We start from the raw sequence: 25,607 nt of genomic DNA, 5'->3' as shown, positions 1-25,607 counted from the left end.
GAGATAAAACAATTGGGTCAAGTTTAAATAAATTAAATAAAAAAAAAAAAAAAAGGAAAAAGTAATTTCTTTTCCATACAACTTAAATTCATGTGAGAGTGTACATATCATAAGCATTATTTATTTATTTTTAATTTTTTTTGTAAATTATATATATATGAAGATTTCAGATGCAAAAGCCTCTAAGTGCTGTCTGAAATTTCCTTCTAAAATGAGCATTTTTATCAAGCTTGTATGTTTAGTCTCAGTAATTTCACTTTAATGGCAATTAATAGGTCATTTTCATTGCCATTAAAGTGAAAACTGAACATAAACACAAGCTTGATAAAAATGCTCATTTTAGAAGGAAATTTCAGACGGCACTTAGAGGCTTCTGCATCTAAAGTCTTTAATATTATATATATATATTTATTTATTTATTTATTTTTTGCATGTTGGTTGCATTGCATGACTTGGTGGACAAATTTTTTTTTTAATCCAAACCACAACAACAAACCCACAAACAGTAAAAAAGGTGCAGCACTCACTGTTAGCGCCTCCTCCAACAGCTTCAGCTCTTGCTCTAAGACCTGCAGTTCTGGGAACTGGCCTCTGTAGTCATCAAGGGAGGACAAAACGGCACCAAGGGCCTCCTCCACATTGCCGTCTGCTGATTGTTCCTCCAAACCACCCATGGGTCTGGTGTCTACTAAAGAACCAGACTTCTCTGCCAGCAGGTCATCCGTTTGTGTCTTTGTGAGGTGTGGCTCATAAGAGGAATCAGTCCTAGGAGCACCATTGTTCATCTGCTGGGACAAAGCATTAGCACTGGAGGAAGAATCTTTGTCTCCACAGGAGGGCCTAGACGTGAGCTCTGTAGCTTTTTCAGCCGAGTCACAAGCTGTGGTTTCTGCAGGAGAGCTAGTTTCTACTTTACAGTTCAGTGGCTCAGTGGGACAGGATGGCTCACTTGTGGAGGGATCAGGAATGGGGCAGATCTCCTGAGTGTCTGGTACTACAAAACATAGTTCTGCTCGGAGGGGCATATCCATGGCAATGTCACTTACAAATACCGAAGAGACCTCCGAAGTATCTTCAGTGGCCTCCACGGATTCCCCAGCCAGTCTGTCTGTCAAAACACCATCTGCGCTGATCTCGCTGATATGGCTAAGGGAGCGAGAATAGCGGGGATGGCCATTGGGCACTTCCTGTTTTACAGGAGCCTCGGTGGTGACTGTTGCTGGTTTCTTCAGATCCTCCTCTTCTTCCTCCTCTTCTTTTTGATTGGCCAGGCGGGTGGGAGTAGAGGTTGCCGATTCGCGGGGTGCAAATGAGATTTCAATGGCAGGAGGAGCAGTTTGTACCTCAGGCTGTACTAAGTTCTTGTGTGCGTGACGCATTCCCAAGGAAAGCTGAGGACTAGAGGAATCATCAGAGGATTCGGAGGAGTTTGACCATGCCGTTCCATTCTCCATCTCTTCTTGTCTCCTCAACATATTCTAGTGGGGAAGAAATAGATTATGAAGATGAATACAAATGATTGTTCATTTAAATAAAGACCCTTTCACATGACTCACGGTAATGTTCCTTATAGCATCAAACTCTGTGGAGCAAAGCGTAAAGCTGGAACACAGCGCTCAAAGTTCAAATAATTTCAGCTTTCAGATAACTGAGTTGTACGGACAATGCTGTAGACATACAACGGTTCAAAAGTTTGGGGTTGGAAAGATTTTAGAAAAACATCTTTTATGATCACCAAGGCTGCATTTATTTGATCAAAAACACAATGAAACATTAAAATGTGAAATTGTTACAATTTTAAATAATTTATCTATTTTAATATATTTAAAAATGAAATGTATTCCTGTGATGGCAAAGCTGAATTTTCAGCATCATTACTCCAGTCTTCAGTGTCACATGATCCTTCAGAAATCATTCTAATATGCTGATTTGCTGCTCAAGGAACATTTGAAAGGAACCGTGATACTTTTTTTCAGGATTCTTCAATGAATAGAAGTTTTGAAAGAAAATGATTTAATTTGAATAGAAATTTGTGAAATTATACATTTCTTTACTGTTACTTTTAGACAATTTAATGAATCCTTGTTGAATTAAAACAGTTATTTCTTTCAAAAAATCTTACTGACCCCAAAATTTTGAATAATCTTGATGTTATACACATTTGTATCTGTTAACATTAGTTAATACGCTGTGAAGTAACATGAACAAACAATGAACAGCTGGATTTTTATTAACTAATATTAACAAAGATTAACAAATGGATTGCTCAGTTAGTTCATGTTAGTTAATACATTAACTAATGTTGACAAATAAAAACCTTATTGTAAAGTGTTACCAATATTTTATGCAAATTAATACTTATAAACAGAATATAAGATCTTAGTGGTCAATATAGCAGTCTTTCAAAGATGCAAATGCCGTGATACAGCATGCACATTAACAAGTTAAACCTAAAAAGAAACTTTTTAGGAGCATGATTTGCGCTAAAAATCTATAAAAAAAATGCAATGCATTGTTACTGCAAATTTTAAATATGTTATTGACAGTTTTCTATCTAGATTTCGGTCTTTCCTTATTCAAGTACGTGACTATTGCCTACATAGAAAACAGCTGTCAAGGGGCAAAGATGTTAAAAAGATGAACACAGAGTGAACTGAATTGTCTTAAAAAGACTTTGTACAAAGTAAAATAGTAAAAATATTCTTCATCATCATCGTGCCTTGATAGTCATGTGAAAGGCCATAATTTCGTATTCTAATATATGGTCGATAGTGAGACATATGCGCTAAAACAACACATGACGACTGTGAGCAGACAGCAGGCTTGTTTGCGGAGGGAGATGAGAGTACAATAGGATGATAGGAGTGTGTTCTCCGTCACTCAGCATTAGCGTGTATCTTTGGACACTGAGCTTCATTATAGTGGAGAGCAGACTGGCGTCAGGCCCAGCGAGCTAAAACACTCCCTGCTCCCTCTAATTAACTTCTGCCGCAGCCGCTCCCTGCCTCGTTGGGCTAATGTGACCACCCTTCAAAACAATAACAGCATCAATGAATGCATTACTGATGGGTGTAGATGCTACTATTGTCACTCACAGTCAGACAGACAACAAATAACATGCACAAGAATCCTATTTGCTCAACTTTCATTAAAGACTACTGACAGTAATTACAGGACACAGTGAAAATCATCACTACAACAACTATAATTTGCCAGATACTACTCATTACCAGAAGAACCATACAAACCTGTTTTAGTCACATCTAGGGATGTGACCGAGGCCGAATACTGTGTTCGGAAAGGAAATGACGCATTCTACGGAGCCCCTAAAAGGGACATGGTGATGGGAAAAATATAAGATGGGAGGAAAAAATATATTTCAATGCTTTTGCGTTGGGGAGTGGCGGTACTGACCACACATTTTACAAGGCAAGGTATTATCACCAAATCCTCCACCTTTGTCTTGGCAGTCAACTCTCCTTCCTCTCTTCACATGATAAGTGAAATCTGACGTACACTAAAGTAACCGACTACCGCAGCAAGTTTAACCATGTCCCTTTAGGGGCTCTGTAGAATGAGTTATTCATTTTCCATGCCTTTCCGCATTCAGATTTAAGCTTCGGGCACATCCCTAGTCACACCTTTTTGGCTAGCTACTGACTACTAATTAAAGCTAGACTACTAGCGCTACTGGCTGACCACACTTACATGGCTGGAAAGCAGAGAGGTTCCCAGGCGGACTGAGGTGACATCGCTGCAAGAGCAGCTCTGAGTCAGTTTCTCTGTCAGTGTGTCTCTGAACACGTCCAGTAAGGACCAGCGCTGTTTGGATATCATGCTCCGTGGGGCGGTCTGCATGCAGTCGGCGGGAGAGCATGAGCATTTTGAGCAGGCTAATGCTACATCACTAAGTTATGAGTCTGACCTAGTCAAACTTCTTCCATTTCATCTAACTCATCTGAGCTGATCTGAAATGGAGACATTATATGTTACTGTGACCTCGTGAGATCAAGATGCTTCTGAGAAATGACTACTAATAAGTCTATGTGGAGCCTATTGTGCTAATTTAAATCTTAAGAGGGTCTGGAGAACTGTGAGACCTCCATTAGGACGGGGGAGAGAGAAGAATGGTATATCGACATTATGGTGGTATGCACTTAGAAGAAATGTTTGGTCTGAGTCAATTCAGATCAAATGAATCACCCTGGGGTATACCAGAAGCAAAGCACATGAGTTATGAAAGTAGATATAGAGAGGAGTCCAAAACTCTCAGGACATATTGAAAATATTGGGTGCAAAATTACATTTAAACATGGAACGTGTTAAATATATATGGTTAGAAAAATAGAAAAACGCTCTTTGGATTTTTCTCAGATCATGCTGGAGAACATCATCATCAGGTTTGACAAAAACTTGTAAAGTTCATGCATAATTGTAAACAGTTTTTTTCAGTTTTTACTATTGTAAATTATAAATAAAATGTACAAATTATTGTAAATATTATATTATTATTTTATATTTTATAGATACTGTATTAACATTTTAAATTATATTATTTATAATAAAATTCAAATAAATGTATACGTTTCAAAACCATTGTAGATTCAGGTTGTTTGTAAAAGACAAAAAGTATTTTTACTGTATGTTCCAGAGTTTTGGACCCCCGTTATATATATACTGAAGAGACAATGGAAATGTAATCGAATTGGACAAATGGACAGACTCACATAGAAGGCCTGCTCTCGTAGAGAGGGTGTGTCTGGAGGACTCTGGTTGTAGGTAGAGAAGCGTTTGTTGACAGTAGGAGCTTTGTTCACGGTGCTAGCCGAGGACGATTGGTCATCTTTGTCAAATGGACTACAGAAGAAAAAGGAGAAAGAGTTTCATGACAACGGTGCATTTAAAATATAATTATTTTCTGCATTGATCAATTTTATCACTTTTATTTCTGAACATGCCGCTATGTAAACTGATAACATTTTATGTGATCCCTCAAAGCTGTACTTACTTCCAGGTGACCTCTAGACTGAGTTTGATGGTTCCCAAGTCATTAATATCCACAGCTACTGTTTGGGGCAGGGCAGCAAACAGGTCCTTCGTCTCACACGAGACACTTCCCACCACCACATGATTGGCCAGACTCTTCAGCTCTGTCACCTTGACAACCACATTCGAGGGAGGAAATTTCATCATTAATTTTAATAACCAGTACAATATCACCAGTACAAAATGCAAAAGTAGGCTACAGCTATGACATTATTTTTATTTTAAATGTATTTAAATATATGGATTGAGAAAATAAATGGGGTACATTTTGATTTCATATGGTCTTCCATATGAAAACAAAACTCATTGTTTTTGGATATTCCAGTCAGGTATATGCTTTTAAGTTATGGAGTCACACAGCACTTTGAATCAGACCCAGCAGTACACTCCTGGGCAAAAAACAAAATTGGGCCAAGCCCAAAATGGCTAAACACTAAGCTTAACCACAAATTATTGGTCAGGAAATTCACTACTAAATGCACTACTTAAAAAGCCATTGCTGTCTAAGAAAAACTTCAAAAGACAGAATGAAGTTTTTGGCAGAATTTGGGAAGTTGTGTGTGGACCGATGAATCACAATGAAACACAAGTTGCATGGTGATGCTCCAGAGCTGTGTCTGCGAAAATCTGGTGAGAAATATAGTAATAAATGCATCTCTACCACAGTGAAGCATGCAGGAAGAGGTGTCATTGTGTGGGGAGCCTTTGTAGCTGCTGATATTGGTGAGCTACTTCACTGTGAAAATTAATTTAATGCTTTGGAGTACAGGAGAATATTGCAGAATGGCTTGCTTTCCACAAATGAAAAGTGTTATCTAAAGAGAAATGATCAGATGTTATTTTTTAACAAGAAAATGCTCCTGCCCAAACTGCAAAGACAACCAAGAAATGGCTTGAGAACAAGTCCACCAGGCTCATGTTTTGGCCTGGTAAGAGTCCAGATTATAGAGAATATTTGGTCTCATATTAAACTCAAACAAACTGGGAGACATTTTTCAACTACTACTACTTATGAACTGTTTGAAGCACACTGAGTGGAAAAACACTGACTCTTCTTCCTGTTAAAAGCTGTCTGCAAGTGATTATCTATTGTATTTGTGCAATTCTTGCTAATTTCCTGACCAGTGATTTGTGGTTAAAATGGTTAAGATCATTAAAATACAACAAAATATTTTGCCATTTTTGGCTTGACCCATTTTTTTTTTTTTTTTTTGCCAGGAGTGTACATTTTACATCTATCAGACCAATCTAAAATGTTTTGACAAACATCAGCTGCATTCTCTTCATTCTTCCCCTGGAGTCTCTCAGTTTTAATATCGCCGTCTTCTGTAAACTTCCCCTCACTCTATCCCATGAAGTCTTCTTCTCTCTATCCCCCTCCCCTTACATGCAGTTATGTGTCATGGAACCACTGGGAGAGAAAAACAAGTCAAAGTCCAGCTGCTGTGCTGTTATGTGCATTACTGTCTCACAGCTTGATGTGACTGTGCTGCACATGTGAATGTGACAGGAAGGAGAGATCGGAATTGGTAGTATGTGTGAGAAAAAAGAGGAAGGGAGAAATAGCAGACAATATATGATTGAATGTAACTGTATATTCATATAAAAACTACCTTTATAGACAGAAACTCTGTGATAAGGGGGAGGAAGACCATCTCCTCACTGTCCCACACTTGCTTGCCATTGATTTCAATCCGACCCCGCAGCTTCCACCGCTGGCGACCGTACTTCATAAAGATCTGTGGAGGTTCAATCAGTCTGATTAACAATCAATCAAACTATTTAAATAATTTCTTAATCTGTATATTACATTTTTTTTTATATTAAGATATTGCAATTTTTTTTCTTGTATTAAGAAATCATTTAACAAAACTTCAAAGTTTTAAATAACTGATTATTTATTCATTCAAGAGGAGAGGAGGGAGAAAATCTTGACTTTTGTGTTTTTTTGCACAGTAAAGGCAAAGAACAGAGTGAGAATAACAGATGGGCCAAATAAAAAAACAAGTCTCTACCACCCACTCTTTCATCCATTTCTAGATCTTCTCGAGTCAATTTCTTTTTCTTTTTCACACCACCTCCCTTACCGTCACATCTCTGAGGGCTCTTGCTGAGCAGACTGTGCTGACTCACTGCATTGATTGGCCTGTCAGTCACTCTGAAGCTCTTGCATGTTAAACAGGTGGAGGTGGGGCAGACACATTAACATTCGTCCTTCTTTAATTATCCTCCGCCTCCCCAAATCTGTTCTGCACAGAGCAGATGCCGAGAACTGTCTCTGTCTGCCTCTCTCGTAAGCAGTCATTTAGCAGACGCTTACATCCGAAGCTTGCTTACGGGCACAATGGTGGTTATAGCTTATAGATTGCCTAGTGCAGTGTTCAAACCAGCCAGATCTTCAAATCACCACTATCTGTCATATCTGCCACTGACAAAAGTACAAAGCAGATCACTGATGACGTCAAGGCAGCTTTATGAGGACATGATGAATGTAAAGATAGAGAAAGGTCAACATGAAATGTGTGTAATCTGTTAAGTAATGTGACTTTAAAGGGTAAGGTGGGACTTTTTTTTTTACCCACCAGGAACTGAATGGATCATGAAAAGACCTGACTGCAAGTTTGCAGTTAATTGTGGAGCGGATGAATATTTTGACCCAGGTATCAGACCATATTTTTTGGCAACCAAGATGACAACAATGATGTGACATCAAGAGCATCTCAATGTATCTCCCAATGTTCTTTATAAAAGATTATGTGCACTGAAGAATTGTCCACAATAAGATTTTGTGCTGAATATAAATGAAAGAGAAGGTCAATTATCAGCTCACCTCATACTGATCTCCAGCACAAAGTCGTGCAAAACCCGCCAAGCCTGAAACAAAGGCACACGTTGTTATTTAAATACAGCACACTGTTGGAGTTAAATCAGGTGCGAGAGATGAGAAAATGTGGTTATAGCTGTAGGAAACTACAAATTAAAATCACTCTGGAGCTGACTATTATCCTGGTACACAGAGACTGCCTTACCCTTCATTTTGACATGGAATTCCCCCAGCTGGTTCTCCAGCTCACTCTCTAGCATGCACATATTCTGTAGGGACAGAGACAGTGGGTAAATACACAGAGGAAAATAGACGAAGGTGAGAAATAAACATGCAATGTGTAGAAACAACAATGTGGCACACTACAGTTTGATGCGTTTATCGAGAAATAATGCCTACGGTTTTATTTAACATTTAAAAAAAATTGCAGACAGTATAGAGTATATACTGTACAGTATTCAGTAAGTAGTAATAGCCAGAGGGAGAGGAAGGAGAATCACGAGGAATACTTTTCCTACAGTTGAATGCTTGTCTTGCTGCAACCATTAGGGTAATGAAAAGCACTTGACTGGGAAAAGCTGTCCACTCTTAATCAGATTGCCTCCCTGCATTATTTCCATGAGCATATCGAATGAGTCTAGTTCTGCCATGTATCCATCTGTCTGGATGCAAAAAACCTGTGGCCTAAGCCACAATCAGTAGAGTGTAAGTCTCAACTTCCCGGCAATGTCATAAAACTAATCACATTTTTCAGGGTTGCACTATTACCGTAACCATACATTATGACATTATTTCCAAATTAATCTCCTGATGTTTATCTTACCACTGTAAATAAATCAGTTTATTGCTTACCCGCAACTCCAGTCCCTCACACCTCACAGTGAATTAAAGGATTTAGTTTAATAACACTAAATTAAAAGTTAATTTCAGTTCTGAAGTGGGGACGGTGAGGAGTCGGTTTACTATCAGTAAACTGAAGTGGATTTCAAATCTGAGTTGGTACCTAACACTGAAGTAACTTTCCGTTCTGAGCTAAAATCAGTTTGCTAACGCATAAACTGAAGTGAATTTCAGTTTGAAAGTGGATTCAGTTCACTAACACTAAGCTGAAGTGAATTTTAGTTCTGAGCTGAATTCAGTTTGCTAACGCATAAACTGAAGTGAATTTCAGTTTTAAAGTGGATTCCGTTCACTAACACTAAGCTAAAGTGAATTTCAGTTTGAAGTGGATTCAGTTCACTAACACTAGGCTGAAGTGAATTTTAGTTCCAAAGTGGATCCAGTTCAAGCTAAAGTGAATTTTAGTTCTGAGGTGAATTCGGTTTGTTAACACTAAAACTGAAGTGAATTTCAGTAGTAAAGTGGATTAAGTTCACTAAGCTAAAGTGAATTTTAGTTCTGAGGTGAATTCGGTTTGCTAACGCTAAAACTGAAGTGAATTTCAGTTGTAAAGTTTATTAAGTTCACTAACACTAAGATGAAATTTCAGTTTGAAGTGGATTCCACTCACTAACACTAAGCTTAAGTGAATTTCAGTTTGAAAGTGAATTCAGTTCACTAACACTAAGCTAAAGTGAATTTTTGTTCTGAGGTGAGTTCAGTTCACTAACACTAAGCTGAAGTGAATTTCAGTTGTAAAGTGGATTATGTTCACTAACACTAAGCTGAAGTGAATTTTAGTTCCAAAGTGGATTCAGTTCAAGCTAAAGTAAATTTTAGTTCTGAGGTGAATTTGGTTTGCTAATGCTAAAACTGAAGTGAATTTCAGTTGTAAAGTGGATTAAGTTCACTAGGCTAAAGTGAATTTAAGTTCGAAAGTGGACTCAGTTCACTAACACTAAGCTAAAGTGAATTTCAGTTCGAAAGTGGACTCAGTTCACTAACACTAAGCTAAAGTGAATTTCAGTTCGAAATGGATTCCATTCACCAAAACTAAGCTGAAGTGAATTTTAGTTCTGAGGTGAATTCGGTTTGCTAACGCTAAAACTGAAGTGAATTTCAGTTCCAAAATGGATTCAGTTTACTAACACTAAGCTAAAATGAATTTCAGCTCCAAAGTGGATTCAGTTCACTAACAATGACAGAGGGTCCATAATTCTTCTTCATCTTCCTCCCATACTCTCATCTACCCACACACTCTTACCTCAGTGTATTCTTTGAAGCTCTTGTTAGCTTCAGACAGACTCTCTCTGGCCTCCCTGCTGCCTGGAGAGGCAGTGTAAGCCTTCACCATCTTATCGGCTCCGTCTCTAAGTCTGCGCTGCATGCAGTAGGCCTCATAGAGCTCGTCAATCTGCAGAAACAAATACACACAGTGCTTATGAAATACATTAATTATGTGCAATATTGATGTGGGTGTTCAAGAACAAATGTCTTCAATAGCATTTCCTGCTGAAAAATCCATCTTGAGCAGTGTATTGACACATGGTAGCTGGTTTCTAGCTGGTCATTAGCTGAAAATCAATTCTTATTATCTTGTACATTTTTGCTTATCAAAATGTATACATATCTAAATATTTTGAAAAAAAAAAAAAAAATACAATATGAATATGAATTAGCCTCTTCTACCAGCAACAAGCTAGCATGTCATGTTAGTTTAAAATGGTCAGGCTACATTTTGCAACATGGTGACTGGTCAACCAAATAATGACCAACTTAGACCAGCTAGAAACTAACTACCCTGTTCCAAAACACAGCTACTACCCAAGATAGATATTTCAATAAAGCTTAGTATTTTTATGACTTAATGAGGTGGCCACAGTGTAGTCTACATCCAGATGGTGACACTGACCTGATTTAACTGCATATGCACACACATGCACAAACCACAACATCTTCTTGTTAAATCTTTTCTTGCCCAAGTACTTCCTGCTGGGCCTCTTTGTCTCTAATATAAGTAATTTAGATTTTATTGATTTATCCGCAACACCTTGAGCAGGTCTGCAAATGTGGAAGCCACTAATGGAGACAGGAAACTGTTAAATCTCCTCATTATGTCAACTAAAATTTAGGCAGATGTTCAGAGTAAGAGACACTATCATTATAGTAATACAGTAATTTAACAATTATTCACAGCACGAGTCCTATAATTCACAGATTAGAAAAAGAATGAGCTGTCTATTGTAAACCAGTATGAATAAGAAAGATGCAAACGGTAAGAAAGCTCTATTCACTGGAAGAATGCTTAGCAGGAGAGCCATACAGGAGGATCATGACATTAAAAAAGCAATACCCAACTGAGAACAATCACAGAAACACCACTATTTAAGCTGTGCCATGAAAGGCAGTCAAAAATTACTAAACGGGTATAAACACTTCTATTTGCACCATAATTAAAAGCAATAGAATGTCTACTGCTGCACACTACCATTCAAAAGTTTGAGGTTGGTAAAATTTTATAATGTTTTTGAAAGAAGTCTCTTATGCTCACCAAGGCTGCATTTATTTGATCAAAAATACTGTAGTACCATGCGTCAACAAAAACGTTTTTTCCTAAGGCCAGCATATTTTTTCAATTGTTTTCAATGGGAGCACTGCATATTTAAAAATGGCAGGAGTGTGATGATGCACTGAGCATTTATTTCACAGTGTGGGATGTTTTCTTCTGTTGCCAAGAGTTTAAAAAAATTGAACCGCAAGACTAAAAGAAGAAGGTAAAACGCAATGCTCATCACTGTCACTTTTTACCCAGCTGTCCAATCTTTATTGCTTACCCGCAACTCCAGTCCCTCACACCTCGCAGTGAATTAAAGGATTTAGTTTAATAACACTAAATTAAAAGTTAATTTCAGTTCTGAAGTGGGGACAGTGAGGAGTCGGTTTACTATCAGTAAACTGAAGTGGATTTCAAATCTGAATTGGTAACTAACACTGAAGTAAATTTCCATTCTGAGCTGAATTCAGTTTGCTAACACACATTCTGAAGTGAATTTCAGTTTGAAAGTGGATTCCGTTCAGTAACACTAATCTTAAGTGAATTTCAGTTTGAAAGTGGATTCCATTCAGTAACACTAATCTAAAGCGAATTTCAGTTTGAAAGTGGATTCCGTTCACTAACACTAAGCTAAAGTGAATTTCAGTTTGAAAGTGGATTCCATTCAGTAACACTAATCTAAAGCGAATTTCAGTTTGAAAGTGGATTCCGTTCACTAACACTAAGCTAAAGTGAATTTCAGTTTGAAAGTGGATTCCATTCACTACCACTAATCTAAAGCAAATTTCAGTTTGAAAGTGGATTCCGTTCACTAACACTAAGCTAAAGTGAATTTCAGTTTGAAAGTGGATTCCGTTCACTAACACTAAGCTAAAGTGAATTTCAGTTTGAAAGTGGATTCCGTTCACTAACACTAAGCTAAAGCAAATTTCAGTTTGAAAGTGGATTCCGTTCACTAACACTAAGCTAAAGTGAATTTCAGTTTGAAAGTGGATTCCGTTCACTAACACTAAGCTAAAGTGAATTTCAGTTTGAAAGTGGATTCCGTTCACTAACACTAAGCTGAAGTGAATTTCAGTTTGAAAGTGGTTTCCATTCAGTTACACTAATCTAAAGCGAATTTCAGTTTGAAAGTGGATTCCGTTCACTAACTCTAAAGTGAATTTCAGTTTGAAAGTGGATTCCGTTCACTAACACTAAGCTAAAGTGAATTTCAGTTTGAAAGTGGATTCCATTCACTACCACTAATCTAAAGCAAATTTCAGTTTGAAAGTGGATTCCGTTCACTAACACTAAGCTAAAGTGAATTTCAGTTTGAAAGTGGATTCCGTTCATTAACACTAAGCTGAAGTGAATTTCAGTTTGAAAGTGGTTTCCATTCAGTTACACTAATCTAAAGCGAATTTCAGTTTGAAAGTGGATTCCGTTCACTAACTCTAAAGTGAATTTCAGTTTGAAAGTGGATTCCGTTCACTAAAACAAAAGTGAATTTCAGTTTGAAAGTGGATTCCGTTCACTAACACTAAGCTGAAGTGAATTTCAGTTTGAAAGTGGATTCCATTCAGCTACACTAATCTAAAGCGAATTTCAGTTTGAAAGTGGATTCCGTTCACTAACACTAAGCTAAAGTGAATTTCAGTTTAAAAAGTGGATTCCGTTCACTAACACTAAGCTGAAGTGAATTTCAGTTTGAAAGTGGATTCCATTCAGCTACACTAATCTAAAGCGAATTTCAGTTTGAAAGTGGATTTCGTTCACGAACACTAAGCTGAAGTGAATTCTAGTACTGAGGTGAATTCGGTTTGCTAACGCTAAAACTGAAGTAAATTTCAGTTGGAAGTGGATTACCTTCACGAACACTAAGCTAAAGTGAATTTTGCACTGAGCATTTATTTCACAGTGTTAGACGTTTCTTCTGTTGCCAAGAGTTATTGAAACGCAAAACAAAAAGAAGAAAGTAAAATGCAATGCTCATCACTGTCACTTTTTACCCAGCTGTCCAATCACAGTGGAGGATGGCCGGGACAAATACCACACAGACCAACAACATGCAGTGTTTTTTAAAAGAAACTTTCCCCAACACTGTTAATGTGTGCATGTGACAAGGCCAAGGTGATGAACCAAATCGCCTGAAATGCATAAGCAGCCGTATCCAGCATAATTACCCAACAGAGGGGGAGCCTCATATTAGAAGTACACACATATAAACATATAATAGGATAAATGCACAAGTCAAGAAACACAAACAAACACAATCCTCAAGACTGAAGGCGAGAACAAGGGTGAAACAGTCTGCGGCCCTTAAAAGGTTTCCTGCAATAACCGAAAGAAGGACGAAGAAAAGACATAAAGTAGGAGAAGGAAAATTTTCCTCTCAGTGTGTCCATCTGGAGGTGGTTAGGAGCCATCCAGTGAGCGTGTTCCAGCATACTGGCAGGGAGTCAGCGGGACAGTCGTAAGTTTCACAGAGTTATGACAGCGCTTCTCTCGCTATTAAACACTGCTATACAAAACTGATAACAAGCCTCTTTATTCATTTGTCACAGACCATAGCCAATATACGAATGCCACCATCCATACAAAGCACCTGAAAATTTGTTAGGACTGTCATTAGCAAAGCCACTTATTAAGGTTTTTTTGGTATTATTTCACTTCACCCCTCCTCCACTAAAATAGAGGCCCAACAAATCTGACCCAGCCAAAGCATGGAGACTTCCTACAGCGCCCTCTGCTCATAAAACGCACACTAATCACACATGAATTGGGGCTGGGGAGGAAGAGGACGATAGAGGAAGGGCTCTTCCTGTAGTGCAGCTGGCTTGGGTTAGTTTAGGTTGTTAGTTCAGACTCCAACAGGTCCAGTGGAGGGTTTTACTGCTCCCCTAACAAGCCAAAAATGCAAGCAGCCCCTGAAGCTGTCCTCTGCTTGTGACCCGTGTCCCCTGCAGTGTGAGAGCATCCGTGTGCATGTACAGAGGGAAAAAAATCTGTCTAAGAATGTGTCCTCAGTGAGGGGGAGGATTAGGCTTTACTATATATCCTGTAGATGACCATCTATCAGGGAAAAAGTCACTGTTTAGACACAGACGTACGTGCATGAATGCATGTGCACAGCCATACGGAGGCTGTTATCAGGGCCACTGGTCCATGCAAGAGCAGTCACTAACACAGAGACGTCTGAACAAGAACAGACCTGCTGAGCTACAACACACACACGCAATTCTGTTTGATAAGAGTGCCACATCTTGTTGTTTGTGCACAGAAATAATTCCATTTCTGTTCCACAAGAGTATACAAGTATGATGAAAAATGAATTAAAAATGGATTTAAAAACTTAAAAAAACCCTGCTTTTAGCAATTTTTTTTAATGAATATTAATTTTTTTTTTATACCACTTAAATAGTCAAAATATTTGCATAGTTTCTCTTTACAAATGATTTGCATTTCAGTTAAACGGTAGGCTTACCTTACTGAGGTGAAACTCCAGCCGCCTCATAAATCTCTCAATCACTTTCACTTGCTGAGAGAACAGAGAATAACATTTGTAAAGTTCAAAATATTATTAACAGGCATCAGCAATTCAATCATATGGAACAAGACTTAATTATGGTACTAGGCTACTTTGGGTGCAGTCTCTAAACCCAAACTAAAGTCAACTAAAAACAAAGAAACATCCACTCACCTTGTCAAGTTCATACAAAAACCCCTACAACAGAGCAAAAGAGAAAGATTACAAATCAGACATACTGTAACAAAAAAGACAGAAAAGCTACAGTCCGTAAGATTTGCCTCTTTGTTGCCATCTCTGTTTGAAACCTGCAATTGCAGTTATTTGCAGAATTATCATCTTATGTGGGACTCCTCAGCACAGATGAATGTAATGTTTTGAGGAGCATGTGTGGCTGTCAGTCACCGCACCGGTGGATACTATACTTTGTAATCACAGATTGTAGTCTTGGAAGTATGATAAGAATAAGAATTATAAGAATAATAAGGCTATAAATGATCCGCCACCTGCAGCATCCTCACATGTGATATAAGCTGCGTCCCAATTCAGGGGCTGTGTCCTCCGGAGGTTGCATTTGAAGGCTGCATATGTCATAAAGTCGGACTCATTTCAGAAAAGTAACAATTATATTGCAACGTAATAAAGAAATGACAGTATTTTACACCTCATAAGGAATAACAGTCAATTTTATTACATTACTTTTCTTAAATAAGAAAATGTATGCAGATGATGTATGCAGCCTTCAAATGCGACCTCCGGAGGACACAACCCCTGAATTAGGACACAGTTACAGCCTACTAGCTGGGACTCCTTCTTTATGTAAAAAAACGTGATGTAATGACGCAAAGACAAACGGCGGCATGCTTGAATTTCCCGCGGAAACCTACCAGTACCACTCGAATTAGAACACATTATTACAAGCTTACCGTTGTGAATCGGGCTAAGGTAAGGAGATACTTTTGAACACTGGCTGGTTATGCACTTGCTCAAAATTGATTTTGGAAAATTTTTAACCAAAAAAGTTATGGACTGCAGCTTTAAATAGGTTAGTACCATGACACAATTTTAAAAATGACAAAATGGCTTCATGTTTAAAAATAAATGGGTAAATTAAATTCTTACTCCTTTTTATGTTTAGACTTACCAAGCGAGAGTTCCTCTTAGACTCCTTCATTTGTCTATTCAGACTGTCCAGCTCCATCTGATGGACCTGCAGGTAGGATCTGTAGAATTATGGGACAGTATCTGTCACTGTCAGTGCTTAATGTACCGTGCAAGCAGAAATGTGGTCTCTTTGAGTGCGAGCAAATTGATAACACTGCATTACGTGTTTACAAGTGCAGTTAGCGATTTCTGAGAAACGCTATTAAAAGTGGATCGGACCCAGCAGCGAGCACCATAACACACTTGTAGCCAATCAGCAGTAGGGGTGTGTCCACTCATGATGGAGTAGGAGAGGAAAGCAAGAGGGAGTTTTGAAGAAAGACTGTAGACAGAGAGGTGGCTGAGAGACATTACAAAAGAGAAAAGGTCAGAGGAACATCACAGGAAAAAGCGCTGGAGAAACCCAAGTGCGAAGGCCTGAAAATGAAACGGAAGTTGCATTGTTTCGTGAAGCAGTAGTTTGCTTCGCTTCAGCTTTGATAAAGAGACATCCACTCTTGTACTGCGTGTTCGTGCATTTTGGAGTCGGAGCAATGAAGGGAAGGGTGTGTTTGTTTGGATTGATTTCAAATATCAGCAGTGTTTCTCAGAAATCACTTACTGCACCTTTAAATGAACTGTAATGGCTTTTTTGTTTACAATGTGTGTGTACATACTGCAGTCCTCTTTTTAGGGCCTCGTACACCTCGTCCAGCCTCTCAGGCTGGGGCACCTTTGGGGGAGGTGATTTAGTAGAGAGCGTGAACATCCTGCTTGCTCTGGAGGGAGTCTTCCTCACACACGCCGGGGTGCTGAACACAGTAAGGTTCCTAGGACACAAGGGAGGTACATAAAGCTTTAGTATACCTTTATTATTTTTAAGGTAATTTTTTAATGGTTAAACACTTTCTCCAACTCTAGTTTAATGTGCAGAGTCAACTACAACAGTAAGGGTTTTTTTTTTTCAACTGAAAACCTGATTGGGCCATTTAACTTAAAATTATATAAAATCTAAAATAATATATTAATATATAATGCAATATATTTAAAATATATTAATTTAAAATAATGTATTAATAATGGATGAAATTTATATAATTTCCATAAAAGCTATTTATTTTAGCATTTAAATCAGCATAAATTTCAAATACAATTTTAAAAACATCACAGGAAACCAAACTGCAAGGCATAAATACATGTGCATAATAAAAACGTGTAAGAATTAGTGACAACGCAGAAAAAGGCCAGATAAGGCAAATGGCATTGCCATCAATCCGCCCGAAATGATTTAGCAGTAGGGCCATATGTTTGTCCGACCAGTGGCAGAGGAGGTGTTTGAATGCAGAAAAGTATTATGGTCAACCAGGGAAACAAACAATCTCTTATCTAAATCAATAGTGCTTTAGAACAACACTCATGCTGATCGATTCAAGCTGCAATTGCTCTTCCAAGATGACAGCTCAGTAAAATGGAGAGAAAGACTGATGTGTCTTGATACGGTTTGCTCCAGTAAAGCTGTGTGATGATACAGATGACCTAAAAGAAGTCACAGTAACAAAGAGTGTAACAAAGAGTGCCTTATTTTATGCCATTTAACGCTAAACTCTTATTCATTGTTTACGTTTCTATCTTTTATCCTTCTGTTCATTCTGTCTGGATCTCTTGTTCGGTGCTCCTCCGTGTCTTCTTTAATGTTTAATGCATTCTCTGTCTCTGCTCTATTTCAACAGCAGGGGTTTGAAGAGTGCTGTACATGCTTTTGAATCAAACTACATCAACCAGAAGAGTCAACACTCAAGAGGCACTCTGCTCTTCTGAAAAATTAACATGTTGGCACATATTTACCTCTACAACATGGCACACACATGCACTTGAACAAAAACAATGCATATTTATTAAATGGATAAAGAAAGAGAAAAAAGTAAAATCACAGATAAAGTGTGGAGTGTATAAAATCAACTGGCTACAAAATTTCTCACAAAAATCTGCCCCGTTTTGTTGGAGTGAAATCTCTTTTTCGCCAATAACAAATATTCATGCTTTCCTGATGCCTGCAGCCATGAGGAAATGTATGCTGGTTCCACAGGACGTCCTGTCAGCTGTGACTTCCCTTTAAAGATATTGAATGCCTTTGGTCGTAACTGAAAGGGCTAATGATACAAATTGTGTGTGCTTGCTACAAGTTAACCATTTGCGTTTTGGGTATGCATGCTAAAGCTGGGTCATATGAATAAAACACTTCGTCAAATTACAAATGAAAGTATTATTATTGCAGCTTCCATAGACATCAGTGCTTGGAATTTGAATTGAACAAACTATAATGTATATGTATAGCATAGTATGTCTAAATGTCTTTTTAAAAGTCTAAAACCTCAAATAAACATTATGTGGTTGAAAACACTGAGTAGCTGTGATATATGAAAAGCGCTGAGCATGCCCATCTCTGGCTCAGCGCCTGCCAAATCACATTCGAAATTTGAATTGAGCAGTGACACATTAATTCCCGTTCAATCAACGTTTTAATCACACTGGTATGATAGTACTCGTGAAAGGGTTAAAATCAATCCCGTTTTCAAATTGCCCCCTCATGGCACCGGGCCTGGTCAGAGATGGACTTCAATAAATGATGATGCAAACGAATTGCTGAAACATGATCAAACTTAGTAACCCTAATTTTTCTATTGAAGTATAAATCAGACACTATTAAACATACCATTTATCATAGTTCTCATATACTCGTAAGTCACAGATCAAGAATGGGCTGCAAAAATAGTCTACTGATGGTCTTTAGGAAATTTAATGGCCCAATAAAAAGTGCACTTGCTGAATTGCTGAATGTTAGGGTTATAGATATTAAATCATCAATATAAAAGGAATATTTGATATATTACCCACCCCTAATGCTTGCTTGAGAGCACTGCTTGTTTATTGTTTTAAAGCATGCCTTATTAGTGTGTGCATGTGTTCATGCAGATGCATGTGTACATTAACACTGACCTGTAGGACTTATCGTAGGAGTTGACTCCGGCGAAGGACTGGCTCCTAGTGATGGATCTGGCGACGACCCTCCGTGAGGGGCGCACAGAAAGGGACATGGTGGATACAGATTTGGAGGGACTCCCTGCAGAGAAACAGAAATACTAAATGAGGTCAAACACTAAATGGGTGCGGAGGCACTGAATACAACAGGACATCATGTCTAAATGAAAGTCTTTCATAGAGGCGCTGTCTTTGAAGTTGCTACTTTAATGCAACTGTTTAACATTCAAGCAGTAAAATCTCATCATAAGCCTTTAGTGCAGTGGCCCTCAGGCCCTGAATGAATCAGTGGATTGTTGAATTTATTTAACGGAGGATATTGCGGTTCTCGAAGGAAAAACTTTCTGACCGCTCAAGATAAAAGCATTTTAGATTAAAATTACTGAATTTCCAAGAAACACTGATGAACCCAATAGTTGTGTTTACATACTGAGTCTTTGGAAGGAAAATACTTGGCTTATTTGAGTTTCACAACTCAAATTTCTTTTGTACCTTCCATTGTGCATCTCAAACGATGTTTAGAACACAATGAAAACAATTAGTTGGTGTTGCGCAACTAAAATGAAGAAAAGCACGAGATTCCAACCAAAACAAGCAAGGTTTCTCATGAAACACTCACCCAAATACAAAAGGAGGCAATCATTCAATGTAATTTTCTCGTCCTTCAGAAAAAGTCCACAAAAATGAAATGCAATCAACCCATCAACAAAAAGAGATGATGTTCAGTTCCTCTTAGTAAATCTGTTCCTTTTAAAATCAACATGAAAAGCCATTCTCAACCCGATGAGATGAATGAAAAAAAGTATTTCTGAGTGAGAAAGACATTGAACGAGAACAACAAAAGGTTGGGATGATTGTATCCATTAGGAATTGATTGGATCATAAAAAGCAGCACAGCTAGGTGGTGTGATTGAAAAATAAGAGTGCTGGTGACATCATCTGACAAGAAAAGCTGTTTCAAAGACAATGTTTGAAAAGATTACAAAGACAAGGATGTTCTTATTTGAAATTAATGTTCACCAAAGAATAGTTCAATAAGACCAGAAACAAGTATCAAGAAATTTTATATATTGACCTTAAATGGATAATTTACTCAAAAATTTTAATTCTGTCATCATCTACTCATCCTCAGGTGGTTCCAAACTTATATGACTTTATTTCTAGTGTGGAACACAAATGCCTCACTGTTTTTTTTTTCTGTTTTTTTTCTGTCCATACAAGGGAATTCAATGGTAACCAAAACTAGATACTAACACTTTTCAAAATATTATCTTTTGTGTTCAGCAGAAGAAAGTCATACAGGTTTGGAGCAACATGAGGGTGAGTAAATGATGACAGAATTCTCATTTTTGGGTGGACTATCCCTTAAAAAAATTTAAAAAACAGTCTATGCTAATCATAAATATTAACATGAATCCTGGGCAGAAAAGTGGGCAGGAAATATATTCCATCAAAACTAAACAGATTACATCTCTATATTGCCTAGCAACACTGTATGCATGCTACTTTCATATCTGTGAATCATTTCAATGATTAATTTGAATAATCACTCTACAGTGATAATAGCTATACATGTCTTAGCTATATAAAGAGTCATGCTGGAAAACGGAGAGGGAAAGAGAAACTAATCATGTTCTTCAGAATAGATAAACAGGTTCTAGATTAGCCATTTGTGGAGTTCCTTGTATATAATCAGCGAGGTCTCGTATCATTGACCCTGTCATGGCCTATCAGACATCACCGCCATAAAAACACTCCGTGGACACAACGTGGGAGGACAGATTACACTTAACACCACACCAATCACTGAGGATTTTAGCCAGGACAGGAACCATACGGACACACTCAACCCACAGTTGGGACAATGAGCAAGAAACTTGACAGGAAAGATACAAAAGCACACAAACAGAAAGACACTTAAACTAAAGATACACCTGCATAGATTAACAAAGACTGCTAATGCAAACAAATTAGTCACTTTATCTCTATCAGAAGTCTGAAGTTATCAGCCTAACGGAAAATCAGTAGCATGTTACGTGAACACAGAACAACTCGTGCAAGTTCACAAAAAAGACCACTTATTCAGCACAAAAACAACACAGTGTTATGTAAGAGCAGCAGCTTCTCCATGACTCTCTGAGGGCAGGTCGAATGCAGCTAGTTTCGTTTTAAATTGAATTAAGATTTAATCTTTCCAGAGAAGAACAAGAGGAAAGAAACAGGCCTTGAAGTCACATTAGAGATATTCTGAGGTGTGAGCCAGCATATCTGAGCCCATGAGATCATTTAAGCGGTGACATCAACACAAGTGGGTTTTAGTCACCACAATGACCCCGACTGGGACAGTCAGCTTATGAGTTTTAGTCAACAAAGATGGGTAGTGCCTTGGTTACAGCAATGCATCACTGAATTGAGGAAGGAAGCTAGAGTTTATTTTCAACCCAGAGTAGAGTACAAGGAAACACCCCAAGCCTAACTTCTGCACTTTATGAAGAACTTCAGCTTGACTTGCCTCACTCTGCACTAATGAGGACCCTAATGCCCACCTGTGACTCTCTGGACTGACTAAAGTATTTCAGCTATGTGCAATTCATTCAGAGGCCACCAGAGTTGCTGAAGGGGGAATTCTTTGCACTGTGCCCAGCAAGAGAGCGTCACGGCTGGGGTACAGAGTCATGTTCTGCCCTCCGGCCTAAAACCTCTATGGAGAGGAAAACTCCAGATTGTCTTACTGGGGCAAAGCATTAAGAGCACCTTCATCTTCGGAACACAAATGAAGATCTTTTTGGTTTAAGCTGGGGCTATTTCCCTCCATTGACAGCTATACAACATTTTGATGCTTCAAAAAGTTCATAAAGAGATTGTAAAACCAATCCATATCAACTGAACGGTTTAATCCAAATTTTCTGAAGTGACTTTTTATGATGAACAGATTTTAATTTAGGCTTTTACTCACATATAAAGATTGATCAGTGAGAACAAACCTCATGCACGAAGCTCAAACATGCTGCATAACACACAAGAATGAACGTCACTGGTTCTTGCAAGTTCTTGCAATCTGTTCATCATATAAAACGATAGTGTCTCTTCAGAAAATTTGGACTAAACTGCTCAATTCATATGGATTAGTTTTACGATCTCTTTATGAACATTTTGAATCACCAAGTGGTAGTAATGTAGTTGCCTATGGAGGGACAGAAAGCCCTCAGATTTCATCAAAAAGATCTTCATTTGTGTTCCAAAGATGAACGAAAGTCTTACGGGTTTGGAACAACATGAGGGAGAGTAATTTGTGACAGAATTTTCATTTTTGGGTGGATTCAGGTTTTTAAAGTGAGCTCTGATGGCATTGTTCTTCAGATAAACTGAATATAAAAGTGGGCTTTACACTCCCTAGTTTTAATAAGATATTTGTCTTCTCTGAATTGCAGTGTTAAATGCTTTATGAAGTAAATGATTAACTCAATTAGCAAGCCAGCTATAACAAATAGGTTTTCTGAGCAAAGTAAGGATGTAAATATTTCAAAACAAGCATTTCAGATTTTAATTATTCAAGGTTTCTTTGTTTGTCAGGTGATCAGTGAAGAGTGTAAACACAGTGAGGTCTGTTGATGCTGATGGGAAATAAAGACATTCGTGCTTCCAAGCGTGGAGGAGGGGAAACAGTTCAACACTGAGGGAAGTGGAATTTTTTCATTTCCCACAGGATATTCAACCGTCTGATGGAGAGAGGAAAGAAAAATAACATCTGCAGCTAACTATCAGTAGATATAACCCCTATATTTCTCTTTATTCCATGACCAATTCTGGTGCCCAATTCTGTTAATGTCCTCCTGCAGGTATACTGTTAGCAAACATCCCGACGCTGCCCACACTGATGAAAATGATGTTTAGATGAATATGTAAATATTTGTTGCGTACTTTCCTCTTAGTAGCAAAATAAACAACAAAAGTAACAGTGGTGAGAAAACAGCAGTTAAAGGTGTCATCGAACGTTTTTTTACAAGATGTAATATAAGCCTAAGGTGTCCCTTGAATGTGTCTGTGAAGTTTCAGCTCAAAATACCCCATACATTTTTTTAAATTAATTTTTTTAACTGCCTATTTTGGGGCATAATTAGAAATGCGCCATTTCAGGCTGCTGCCCCTTTAAATCTCGTGCTCTCCGCCCCCTCCCGAGCTCTCGACTATCATTGCATAAACCAAGTTCACACAGCTAATATAACCCTCAAAATGGATCTTTACAAAGTGTTCGTCATGCATGCTGCATGCATACATCGGATTATGTGAGTATTGTATTTATTTGGATGTTTACATTTGATTCTGAATGAGTTTGATAGTGCTCCGTGGCTAACAGCTAATGCTACACTGTTGGAGAGATTTATAAAGAATGAAGTTGTGTTTATGAATTATACAGACTGCAAGTGTTTAAAAATGAAAATAACGATGGCTCTTGTCTCCGTGAATACAGTAAGAAACGATGTTAACTTTAACCACATTTAACAGTACATTAGCAACATGCTAACGAAACATTTAGAAAGACAGTTTACAAACATCACTAAAAATATCATGTAATCATGGATCATGTCAGTTATTATTGCTCCATCTGCCATTTTTCGCTATTGTTCTTGCTTACCTAGTCTGATGATTCAGCTGTGCACAGATCCAGACGTTAATACTGCCTGCCCTTGTCTAATACGTTGAACATGAGCTGGGATATGCAAATATTGGGGGCGTATATATTAATGATCCCGACGGTTACATAACAGTCGGTGTTATGTTGAGATTCGCCTGTTCTTCGGAGGTCTTTTAAAAAAATGAGATTTATATAAAGGAGGAAACAATGAAGTTTGAGACTCACTGTATGTCATTTCCATGTACTGAACTCTTGTTATTTAACTATGCCAAGGTAAATTAATTTTTAATTCTAGGGCACCTTTAAGAAAGCATCTGATCATAGTGATGTGGACATGTTTGCACGAGCTCTCCAGTAAAGTCACCTCACGTTTATTTATATAGCACTTAATATACAATAGACTGCTTCAAATCAGCAACTTTTTAGTATTAAACATGAAAAAAATTGTGTCAGTGTCGCTTTTGATTAGAATTACTTAATTTTCTACTAAAAAGCGGCTCTCCAATATTGTTCATGTTTTTACTCACAAATGTCTGACCTCAACGGACTAAACTGAAGAAATGAACTGAAGAGGACTTCCACGTCAAAGAAGGCGGAGCCTTACGTAATTGCCATGAATCAATGGTAGTGTGGTGTTTTAGAGTTGTCGAGCGGATTCGTAACCACCTCTGATTGGTCATTGTGTTCACGCGCTCATCGGATATGTCTGTGATTAGCTACGCACACAAGCGTTTGAAAGCACACGGAAGTAAAAGCGTTTTGAAAATGGGAGCAGGAGCATTTAAAAGCAGGTGTCTATCAGTGGACCGGACTGCGATAGATGCCTGCTTTCAAATGCTCCCATGTGTAGCTGTGTAAGCGCTCGGTGGAGAGCATCAGTGATGTCTATTTACAACATGTTTTTGAAGTGTTGATAATTGAAGCCAATCACATACATATCTGATGAGCGCGTGAACACAATGACCAATCAGAGGTGTTCTTTACCAGCTGGAGCTGTTAGCAAGCTGTTTCACACTCTCAAAACAATCTCCAAATAAACTTCGTTTGGCTTGTTTTTGCTCAAAATGACATCACCAGTTCATTCTTCGATTTCGTATATTGAGGTCTTAATTTATTTATTTTTTTTATTATTACCTTTGTCATCATCTAACGCTCTCTTTAGTTAATCTTTAAAAACACTAATAATTTAATAACACTGTTAGATATAATCTGTAGCAAATTTAATTTTCATACTGCACATTATAATGTTGTGATGCCTAAATTCACTTCAATCATTTAAAATGATTGATTTTAGTTTTTGATGTTTTATTTTGAATTTATATAAACCAAATAATATAGAATTTTAATCTTATCTTAGCTTATCTATATCGGACAGAATATCAGCACATCCCTAAAATAATCTTCGTCATCGTTAGTTTAGTCAAAATAACACTCATTTATTTCTAGCTAACTACAGTGACTACAAAAAAAAAACTAGAATTTTATTTGCCATAAAAAAAAATCTAGAGAAGTTCCACTTCAATCAATAGCAACCGAATGAACATCAGTGATTAAAGAGAAACTATTTCACTTGACAAATCTCATCACAAACACACAACCACACACACACCTTCTGGTGGGCCTCCTTCTTCTTTTGTGTCACCGGGTAAACAAGGCAAGTGACACATTCTCCCTCTTCACCATGACGTGTGTGGGAATCAAACGTCTACTATATTCCCTCCATACACCGGATCCTTTCACGAAGAACAAATAAACACCATCAAAGCCTCATCCTTCCAACTGTTGCTCTGTGTCGTGTTCCCACCTGTCCAACAGGACCCAAAGCCACCACTTATGAAATATTTGGACACTCCAACCACATGTCAATGTTTTTCACAATAATCAAAGCTGGTCAGGCTCTTCTAAAGTGTGTGGATCAGAGTGGCTGTATTGTTCTGGTGGTCTGGCTTTGCTCCAGGACTATTCCAGAACAACAAAG

The 25,607-nt window shown here is 37.9% G+C and overlaps 1 protein-coding gene across 3 annotated transcripts in view; it reads right to left on the bottom strand.

Moving 5' to 3' along the window:
* The window catches only part of ripor1 (RHO family interacting cell polarization regulator 1), an 86,251-nt gene that overhangs the window by 10,935 nt on the left and 49,709 nt on the right, over positions 1-25,607 (bottom strand). For all 3 annotated transcript variants that reach the window (XM_067390399.1, XM_067390398.1, XM_067390397.1), the window contains exons 2-13: positions 18,952-19,075; positions 16,632-16,784; positions 15,956-16,034; positions 14,986-15,009; positions 14,770-14,823; positions 10,014-10,163; positions 8,076-8,139; positions 7,877-7,920; positions 6,660-6,785; positions 5,009-5,157; positions 4,728-4,857; positions 528-1,478 (exon numbers count right to left, since the gene is read on the bottom strand). In XM_067390399.1, the coding sequence (XP_067246500.1) occupies positions 528-1,478; positions 4,728-4,857; positions 5,009-5,157; positions 6,660-6,785; positions 7,877-7,920; positions 8,076-8,139; positions 10,014-10,163; positions 14,770-14,823; positions 14,986-15,009; positions 15,956-16,034; positions 16,632-16,784; positions 18,952-19,049 (2,022 nt within the window). In that variant the 5' untranslated portion in view covers positions 19,050-19,075. The remainder of the gene's footprint in view (positions 1-527; positions 1,479-4,727; positions 4,858-5,008; positions 5,158-6,659; positions 6,786-7,876; positions 7,921-8,075; positions 8,140-10,013; positions 10,164-14,769; positions 14,824-14,985; positions 15,010-15,955; positions 16,035-16,631; positions 16,785-18,951; positions 19,076-25,607) is intronic.

This window comes from Chanodichthys erythropterus, chromosome 7 (genome assembly GCF_024489055.1).
Source record: "Chanodichthys erythropterus isolate Z2021 chromosome 7, ASM2448905v1, whole genome shotgun sequence".
NCBI lineage: Eukaryota > Metazoa > Chordata > Actinopteri > Cypriniformes > Xenocyprididae > Chanodichthys > Chanodichthys erythropterus.
The sequence above is the reverse complement of the archived record's forward strand: the minus strand, read 5'-3'. Positions and strand labels throughout refer to the sequence as shown.